The sequence below is a fragment of the Oncorhynchus tshawytscha genome, unplaced genomic scaffold, assembly GCF_018296145.1.
Source record: "Oncorhynchus tshawytscha isolate Ot180627B unplaced genomic scaffold, Otsh_v2.0 Un_contig_6062_pilon_pilon, whole genome shotgun sequence".
NCBI lineage: Eukaryota > Metazoa > Chordata > Actinopteri > Salmoniformes > Salmonidae > Oncorhynchus > Oncorhynchus tshawytscha.
The window spans coordinates 130,001-140,000 of record NW_024609527.1 but is presented as its reverse complement, the minus strand read 5'-3'; the positions used below and the strand labels follow the sequence as shown (position 1 = coordinate 140,000).

Below are 10,000 nucleotides of genomic sequence, written 5' to 3'. Positions count from 1 at the left end.
GAGACAACGCACCAACTCACTATTCACTGGAGCCTGGAGAGGGAGAGGGAGAGGGAGAGAGCTAGAGGAGAGGGAGAGGGAGGGAGGAGAGGAGAGGGAGGAGAGGAGAGGAGAGGAGAGAGGGACCAGGCTAGAGGAGAGGAGGGGGGGATGCTAGGAGGAGGCTAGGGAGGGGAAGAGCTAGGAGGAGGAGGGAGAGGGCTAGAGGAGAGGAGAGGAGAGGGAGAGGAGGAGGAGGCTAGAGACCAGAGGAGAGGGGAGGAGAGCTAGGAGGAGAGGGACCAACCAGAGAGGAAGTAGGGGCTAGGGAGAGGAGGAAGTAGAGGCTAGGGAGAGAGGAGAGGGACAGAGAGGAGAGGGGCTAGGGACCAACCAGATGTGAGGAGAGGGGCTAGGGACCAGGGAGCTAGGAGAGTAGGGAGGGACCAACCAGCTATAGAGGAAGTAGGAGGGAGCTACAGAGAGGAGAGGAGGAGGAGGAGGAGGGACCAGGCTATAGAGAGAGGGGGAGGACAGGAAGTGTCACCAACCAGTGTGTGTATGTGCTGATACGTACAACAGTGTGTGTATGTGCTGATACGTACAACAGTGTGTGTATGTGCTGATACGTACAACAGTGTGTGTATGTGCTCACTCTGTTTGTCAAGGTGTGGTTGACTTCCTCTGTTAGTTTGACCAGAACCTCCGCATCCTGACAGCACCTGGAGAAAACAACTAATCACAACCAGCTTTACAGGAAGTAGGGGCTAGGGACCAACCAGCTATAGAGGAAGTAGGGCTAGGGACCAACCAGCTATAGAGGAAGTAGAGGCTAGGGACCAACCAGCTACAGAGGAAGTAGAGGCTAGGGACCAACCAGCTAAACAGGAAGTAGGGCTAGGGACCAACCAGCTACCAACCAGCTAAACAGAAGTAGGGGCTAGGGACCAACCAGCTATAGAGGAAGTAGGGGCTAGGGACCAACCAGCTATAGAGGAAGTAGGGGCTAGGGACCAACCAGCTATAGAAGTAGAAGCTAGAGGTAGGGGCTAGGGACCAACCAGCTATAGAGGAAGTAGGGGCTAGGGACCAACCAGCTATAGAGGACCAACCAGCTAAAGAGGAAGTAGGGGCTAGGGACCAACCAGCTATAGAGGAAGTAGGGGCTAGGGACCAACCAGTATAGAGGAAGTAGGGGCTAGGGACCAACCAGCTATAGAGGAAGTAGGGGCTAGGGACCAACCAGCTATAGAGGAAGTAGAGGCTAGGGACCAACCAGCTATACAGGAAGTAGGGGCTAGGGACCAACCAGCTATAGAGGAAGTAGGGGCTAGGGACCAACCAGCTATAGAGGAAGTAGGGGCTAGGGACCAACCAGCTATAGAGGAAGTAGGGGCTAGGGACCAACCAGCTAGAGGAAGTAGAGGAAGTAGGAAGGGGGCTAGGGACCAACCAGCTATAGAGGAAGTAGGGGCTAGGGACCAACCAGCTATAGAGGAAGTAGAGGCTAGGGACCAACCAGCTATAGAGGAAGTAGAGGCTAGGGACCAACCAGCTATAGAGGAAGTAGAGGCTAGGGACCAACCAGCTATAGAGGAAGTAGAGGCTAGGGACCAACCAGCTATATAGAGGAAGTAGAGGCTAGGGACCAACCAGCTATAGAGGAAGTAGAGGCTAGGGACCAACCAGCTATACAGGAAGTAGAGGCTAGGGACCAACCAGTAGAGGAAGCAGAGGTTAGGGGCCAACCAGCTATAGAGGAAGTAGAGGTTAGGGACCAACCAGCTATAGGGAAGTAGGGGCTAGGGACCAACCAGCTATAGGCTAGGGACCAACCAGCTATAGAGGAAGTAGAGGTTAGGGACCAACCAGCTATAGAGGAAGTAGGGGCTAGGGACCAACCAGCTATAGAGTAAGTAGGGGCTAGGGACCAACCAGTATAGAGGAAGTAGGGGCTAGGGACCAACCAGCTATAGAGGAAGTAGAGGCTAGGGACCAACCAGCTATAGAGGAAGTAGAGGTTAGGGACCAACCAGCTTCAGAGGAAGTAGGGGCTAGGGACCAACCAGTATTGAGGAAGTAGGGGCTAGGGACCAACCAGCTATACAGGAAGTAGTGGCTAGGGACCAACCAGCTATAGAGGAAGTAGAGGCTAGGGACTAACCAGCTATACAGGAAGTAGGGGCTAGGGACCAACCAGTAGAGGAAGTTGGGGCTAGGGACTAACCAGCTATAGAGGAAGTAGGGCTAGCGAGTAGGGGTCGGGGGGAGGGGCTTGGGAGTACGGGGAGGGGCTAGGGAGTAGGGACTAGAGGGTAGAGGGTAGGGACTAGAGGGTAGAGGGTAGGGACTAGGGGTTGTGTTACCCAATATTGGGCAGTCTGTTGTGTTGCTCCTGGAAGGCATCAAGAGCCAGCATGGCGGCGTGGATCTGCAGCGGGGCCTGAGGGACACATTCACAATGGACAAAACAGGAAACTGCTCAGAGACGGCTCCAACACACAGCAGATCAAACACACAGCACACTGGAGCTGACCTATGACCTCTCACCTCTGGTTTGCTGAAGTCGGGAGTCAGGACCTGAGGCTCAGACAGCTGCTGCTCCATCGTCTCCTGAAGAGACACGGACAGAGACACGGACAGAGACACGGACAGAGACACGGACAGAGACATACAGACAGAGACATACAGACAGAGAGACACGGACAGAGAAGTTTAAGGAAAAGTCCACTGCAAACTGTCTTTTGGTGCCACAGTATGAGGCAGTATGACACCGTATGAGGCAGTATGACACCGTATGAGGCAGTATGACGGCAGTATGCCACAGTATGAGACAGTATGACACCGTATGAGGCAGTCTTTTGGTGTGTGTTTCAGTATGAGACAGTATGACACCGTATGAGGCAGTATGACACCGTATGAGACAGTATGACACCGTATGAGGCAGTCTTTTGGTGTGTGTTTCAGTATGAGACAGTATGACACCGTATGAGGCAGTATGGGGCGGCAGTATGACCAACCACTATAGTATGAGTAGCAGTATGACACCCAGAAGCAGTCTTTTGGTGTGTGTTTCAGTATGAGACAGTATGACACCGTATGAGGCAGTCTTTTGGTGTGTGTTTCAGTATGAGACAGTATGACACCGTATGAGGCAGTCTTTTGGTGTGTGTTTCAGTATGAGACAGTATGACACCGTATGAGGCAGTATGGGCTGGGACAGTATGCCACAGTATGAGGCAGTATGACACCGTATGAGGCAGTCTTTTGGTGTGTGTTTCAGTATGAGACAGTATGACCAGCTACCGTATGAGGCAGTATGACACCATGACCAGTCTTTTGGTGCCACAGTATGAGACAGTATGACACCGTATGAGGCAGTCTTTTTGGGTGTGTGTTTCAGTATGAGACAGTATGACACCGTATGAGGCAGTCTTTTGGTGTGTGTTTCAGTATGAGACAGTATGACACCGTATGAGGCAGTCTTTTGGTGTGTGTTTCAGTATGAGACAGTATGACACCATGAGGCAGTCTTTTTGGAAGTAGTGTTTCAGTATGAGACAGTATGACACCGTATGAGGCAGTCTTTTGGTGTGTGTTTCATTATGAGACAGTATGACACCATATGAGGCAGTCTTTTTGGGATGAGAGACAGTATGACACCGTATGAGGCAGTCTTTTGGTGTGTGTTTCAGTATGAGACAGTATGACACCGTATGAGGCAGTATTTTGGTGTATGTTTAAACCGTATGAGGCAGTATGACACCGTATGAGGCAGTCTTTTGGTGTGTGTTTCAGTATGAGACAGTATGACACCGTATGAGGCAGTCTTTTGACCAACCAGTATGAGACAGTATGACACCGTATGAGGCAGTCTTTTGGTGTGTGTTTCAGTATGAGACAGTATGACACCGTATGAGGCAGTATGACACCGTATGAGACAGTATGACACCGTATGAGGCAGTCTTTTGGTGTGTGTTTCAGTATGAGACAGTATGACACCGTATGAGGCAGTATGACGGCAGTATGACGGCAGTATGCCACAGTATGAGACAGTATGACACCGTATGAAGCAGTCTTTTGGTGTGTGTTTCAGTATGAGACAGTATGACACCGTATGAGGCAGTCTTTTGGTGTGTGTTTCAGTATGAGACAGTATGACACCGTATGAGGCAGTCTTTTGGTGTGTGTTTCAGTATGAGACAGTATGACACCGTATGAGGCAGTCTTTTGGTGTGTGTTTCAGTATGAGACAGTATGACACCGTATGAGGCAGTCTTTTGGTGTGTGTTTCATTATGAGACAGTATGACACCGTATGAGGCAGTCTTTTGGTGTGTGTTTCAGTATGAGGCAGTATGACACCGTATGAGGCAGTCTTTTGGTGTGTGTTTCAGTATGAGGCAGTATGAGGAAGTATGAGGCAGTATGCTACACCCAGTATGAGGCAGTCTTTTGGTGCCACCAGTATGAGACAGTATGACACCGTATGAGGCAGTCTTTTGGTGTGTGTTTCAGTATGAGACAGTATGACACCATATGAGGCAGTCTTTTGGTGTCTGTGTTTCAGTATGAGACAGTATGACACCATATGAGGCAGTCTTTTGGTGTGTGTTTCAGTATGAGACAGTATGACACCGTATGAGGCAGTCTTTTGGTGTGTGTTTCATTATGAGACAGTATGACACCGTATGAGGCAGTCTTTTGGTGTGTGTTTCAGTATGAGGCAGTATGACACCGTATGAGGCAGTCTTTTGGTGTGTGTTTCAGTATGAGGCAGTATGACACCGTATGAGGCAGTCTTTTGGTGTGTGTTTCAGTATGAGACAGTATGACACCGTATGAGGCAGTCTTTTGGTGTGTGTTTCAGTATGAGACAGTATGACACCGTATGAGACAGTATGACACCGTATGAGGCAGTCTTTTGGTGTGTGTTTCAGTATGAGGCAGTATGACACCGTATGAGACAGTATGACGGCAGTATGACGGCAGTATGCCACAGTATGAGACAGTATGACACCGTATGAGGCAGTCTTTTGGTGTGTGTTTCATTCCTCCCCAAAACAATCAGCAAGCAACTTGGTCAACATATAGAACTTTATAAATACAGAAAGTATCGCAGTATGAGGCAGTACGACACAGTATGAGATAGTATGAGGCAGTATGAGGCAGTACGACACAGTATGAGGCAGTACGACACAGTATGAGGCAGTACGACACAGTATGAGGCAGTACGACACAGTATGAGGCAGTACGACACAGTATGAGATAGTATGAGGCAGTATGAGACAGTACGACATATGCAGTATGACACAGTATGAGGCAGTATGAGACAGTATGAGATAGTATGAGGCAGTACGACATATGCAGTATGACACAGTATGAGGCCGTATGACACAGTATGAGGCAGTATGATGCAGCATGACACAGTATGAGGCAGTATGACGGCAGTACGACGCATGTAGTATGAGGCATTTCAACGCATGCAGTATGAGGCAGTATGAGGCAGTACGACGCATGCAGTATGACAGTATGAGGCAGTACAACGCATGCAGTATGACGCAGTATGCCCCAGTATGAGGCAGTATGACACAGTATGAGGCCGTATGAGGCAGCATGCCACAGTATGAGGCAGTATGACGCATGCAGTATGACACAGTATGACACCGTATGAGGCAGCATGCCACAGTATGAGGCAGTATGACACATGCAGTGTGACACAGTATGACACCGTATGAGGCAGTATGACGCAGTATGAGGCAGTATGATGGCAGTATGAGGCAGTATGACACCGTATGGGGCAGTATGAGGCAGTACGACGCATGCAGTATGACACAGTATGAGGCAGTATAAGGCAGCATGCCACAGTATGAGGCAGTATGACGCATGCAGTATGACACCGTATGAGGCAGTATGAGGCAGTATGCCACAGTATGAGGCAGTATGACGCATGCAGTATGACGCATGCAGTATGACACAGTATGACACCGTATGAGGCAGTATGACGCAGTATGAGGCAGTATGATGGCAGTATGAGGCAGTATGACACCGCATGAGGCAGTATGACACCGTATGAGGCAGTATGACACCGTATGAGGCAGTATGACGGCAGCATGAGGCAGTATGACGGCAGTATGACGGCAGTATGACGGCAGTATGGCGGCAGTATGGCCCAGTATGAGGCAGTATAACCAAGTATGAGGCAGTATGACGCATGCAGTATGACACAGTATGACACCGCATGAGGCAGTATGACGCAGTAGGACCCAGTATGAGGCAGCATGCCACAGTATGAGGCAGTATGACGCATGCAGTATGACACAGTATGACACCGTATGAGGCAGTATGACGCAGTATGACACAGTATGAGGCAGTATGACGCATGCAGTATGACACAGTATGACACCGTATGAGGCAGTATGATGGCAGTATGCCACAGTATGAGGCAGTATGATGGCAGTATGACACCGTATGAGGCAGTATGACACCGTATGAGGCAGTATGACACAGTATGAGGCAGTATGATGGCAGTATGAGGCAGTATGGCGGCAGTATGACCCAGTATGAGGCAGTATGCAACAGTATGAGGCAGTATGACGATGCAGTATGACACAGTATGACACCGTATGAGGCAGTATGACGCAGTATGAGGCAGTATGACGCAGGATGAGGCAGTATGACACAGTATGTGGCAGTAAGACAACGTATGAGGCAGTATGACACAGTATGAGGCAGTATGACACCAGTATGAGGCAGTATGGCAGTATGAGGCAGTATGACGGCAGTATGAGGCAGTATGACGGCAGTATGATACAGTATGAGGCAGTATGAGGCAGTATGGGGCAGTATGAGGCAGTACGACGCATGCAGTATGACACAGTATGACACCGTATGACGCTTTCTGGAAACTAGATCTGGACAATTTGCTTACTGACATTTTGAGACCGTATCAACAAAATAAAACAAATAAAAACAAATATCCCGAAAGATGGAATGTTCCTTTCAGTGTAAACCATTTAGACACGGTGTTATGTCGTTTATGAATGTCGTACTGCGGTCGTGTTGTGGTTGTGTTACTTACGAAGCTGTACGTTCTGGGGGTTTTGACCAGCAGGAAGTAGCCTCCGTGTGCATAGGGCTGCAGACACGACGTGTCCCCTACGGCGAAACTGTAGGGAGAGAGGACTGACACAGACACACATTATTATCAACAGTGATACAACCTCCTCCTACCCGTGACCTGTCATAGGACTGTCGTATCAGTACCTGTGACCTGTCATAGGACTGTCGTATCAGTACCTGTGACCTGTCATAGGACTGTCGTATCAGTACCTGTGACCTGTCATAGGACTGTCGTATCAGTACCTGTGACCTGTCATAGGACTGTCGTATCAGTACCTGTGACCTGTCATAGGACTGTCCCATCAGTACCTGTGACCTGTCATAGGACTGTCATATCAGGACCTGTGACCTGTCATAGGACTGTCGTATCAGGACCTGTGACCTGTCATAGGACTGTCGTATCAGGACCTGTGTGACCTGTCATAGGACCTGTGACCTGTCATATAGGACCTGTGACCTGTCATAGGACTGTCGTATCAGGACCTGTGACCTGTCATAAGACTGTCGTATCAGGACCTGTGACCTGTCATAGGACTGTCGTATCAGGACCTGTGACCTGTCATAGGACTGTCGTATCAGTACCTGTGACCTGTCATAGGACTGTCGTATCAGTACCTGTGACCTGTCATAGGACTGTCGTATCAGTACCTGTGACCTGTCATAGACCTGACCTCATAGGACTGTCCTATCAGTACCTGTGACCTGTCATAGGACTGTCGTATCAGTGTCCTGTGACCTGTCATAGGACTGTCGTATCAGTACCTGTGACCTGTCATAGGACTGTCCCATCAGGACCTGTGACCTGTCATAGGACTGTCATATCAGGACCTGTGACCTGTCATAGGACTGTCGTATCAGGACCTGTGACCTGTCATAGGACTGTCGTATCAGGACCTGTGACCTGTCATAGGACTGTCGTATCAGGACCTGTGACCTGTCATAAGACTGTCATATCAGGACCTGTGACCTGTCATAGGACTGTCGTATCAGTACCTGTGACCTGTCATAAGCCTGTCGTATCAGTACCTGTGACCTGTCATAAGACTGTCCTATCAGGACCTGTGACCTGTCATAAGACTGTCCTATCAGTACCTGTGACCTGTCATAGGACTGTCCTATCAGGACCTGTGACCTGTCATAGGACTGTCGTATCAGGACCTGTGACCTGTCATAGGACTGTCCTATCAGTACCTGTGACCTGTCATAGGACTGTCCTATCAGTACCTGTGACCTGTCATAAGCCTGTCGTATCAGTACCTGTGACCTGTCATAAGCCTGTCGTATCAGGACCTGTGACCTGTCATAGGACTGTCGTATCAGGACCTGTGACCTGTCATAGGACTGTCGTATCAGGACCTGTGACCTGTCATAAGCCTGTCGTATCAGGACCTGTGACCTGCATAAGCCTGTCATATCAGTAGCTGTGACTTGTCATAGGCCTGTCGTATCAGTACCTGTGACCTGTCGCGCGGTGCCGTTGAGTGTGACCATGCCGTTGACCTCTCTGAAGAGAACACTCTGTCCAGTCTGGAGGCCGTGGGTCCTGCTGTCCATACAGGTTACCACCCCTGGGTTACCCTACAGATCAGAGGTTAGAGGTCAGAGAGGAGGGTGTGTGTGTGTGTGTGTGTGTGTGTGTGTACCTGTGTGATGTTCTGGATAAACATCTCCTTGGCTTCCTCTCCCGTGGGGTCCGACACCTCAAACTGGTCCCCGAAGTCACAGAACACTCTCACACAGATCCCATACGCGTCACATCCAATGAACTGCAAGGGAACAGAGACAACATGCTTTTAGTTCCTGGGAGGGGGGGGGGACGAGGCCGCGGACCAAATCATCTCTCCTGTCTCCTCACGTGTGCACTTCAACTTCCATGGATCTGATCACGACCGGTAAACGGAAACTCCCTCCACCAATCCAATCACTTCAGGAGGAAGGACATGATTGGGACGCAGACTCTTAGGGCACTGCCCAAATTGCACTCTATTCCCTATATAGTGCACCAGACCAGGGCCCTATTCCCTATATAGTGCACCAGACCAGGGCCCTATTCCCTATATAGTGCACCAGACCAGGGCCCTATTCCCTATATAGTGCACCATTGACCAGGGCCCTATTCCCTATATAGTGCACCAGACCAGGGCCCTATTCCCTATATAGTGCACCAGACCAGGGCTCTATTCCCTATATAGTGCACCAGACCAGGGCTCTATTCCCAATATAGTGCACCAGACCAGGGCTCTATTCCCTATATAGTGCACCAGACCAGGGCTCTATTCCCAATATAGTGCACCAGACCAGGGCTCTATTCCCTATATAGTGCACCATGGTCTCACCCTGATAGGAGGGTCTCTATATGTAGAGGTCTCACCCTGATAGGAGGGTCTCTAGAGGTCTCCCCCTGATAGGAGGGTCTCTATATGTAGAGGTCTCACCCTGATAGGAGGGTCTCTAGAGGTCTCACCCTGATAGGAGGGTCTCTAGAGGTCTCACCCTGATAGGAGGGTCTCTAGAGGTCTCACCCTGATAGGAGGGTCTCTAGAGGTCTCACCCTGATAGGAGGGTCTCTAGAGGTCTCCCCTGATAGGAGGGTCTCTATATGTAGAGTCTCACCCTGATAGGAGGGTCTCTATATGTAGAGTCTCACCCTGATAGGAGGGTCTCTATCTCACCCTGATAGGAGGGTCTCTACCCTGATAGGAGGGTCTCTATATGTAGAGGTCTCACCCTGATAGGAGGGTCTCTAGAGAGTCTCACCCTGATAGGAGGGTCTCTATATGTAGAGGTCTCACCCTGATAGGAGGGTCTCTAGAGGTCTCACCCTGATAGGAGGGTCTCTATATGTAGAGGTCTCACCCTGATAGGAGGGTCTCTAGTGTAGGTCTCACCCTGATAGGAGG

General features: G+C 49.9%; 2 protein-coding genes across 2 annotated transcripts in view; both read right to left on the bottom strand.

Annotated features, from left to right (window-relative positions):
- LOC112243111 (ubiquitin-like modifier-activating enzyme 6) overlaps nt 1-10,000 on the bottom strand; it is a 56,489-nt gene that overhangs the window by 27,768 nt on the left and 18,721 nt on the right. The window contains 7 exon segments of the mRNA XM_042315727.1: nt 1-33; nt 635-701; nt 2,346-2,422; nt 2,530-2,592; nt 7,060-7,163; nt 8,555-8,678; nt 8,744-8,866. The exon segment at nt 1-33 is cut by the window's left edge and continues 111 nt beyond it. Of these exon segments, the coding sequence (XP_042171661.1) occupies nt 1-33; nt 635-701; nt 2,346-2,422; nt 2,530-2,592; nt 7,060-7,163; nt 8,555-8,678; nt 8,744-8,866 (591 nt within the window).
- On the bottom strand, nt 7,085-8,545 carry LOC121845025. The gene is made up of 3 exons (XM_042315728.1): nt 8,068-8,545; nt 7,551-7,755; nt 7,085-7,508 (listed from the first exon to the last, which is right to left on the bottom strand). The coding sequence occupies exons 1-3, from the start codon at nt 8,511-8,513 to the stop codon at nt 7,431-7,433; spliced, it is 729 nt and encodes a 242-aa protein (XP_042171662.1). The 5' UTR covers nt 8,514-8,545; the 3' UTR covers nt 7,085-7,430.

What these genes read in the sequence shown, in the direction of transcription:
- LOC121845025 (XM_042315728.1), bottom strand. Translation starts at nt 8,513, where the DNA reads ATGACAGGCTTATGCAGGTCACAGGTCCTGATACGACAGGCTTATGAC. An exon ending in ATACGACAGTCCTATGACAG is followed by an intron (nt 7,756 to 8,067) that starts GTCACAGGTCCT and finishes GGTCTATGACAG; the next exon opens with GTCACAGGTACTGATACGAC. An exon ending in AGTCCTATGACAGGTCACAG is followed by an intron (nt 7,509 to 7,550) that starts GTCCTATATGAC and finishes CAGGTCACACAG; the next exon opens with GTCCTGATACGACAGTCCTA.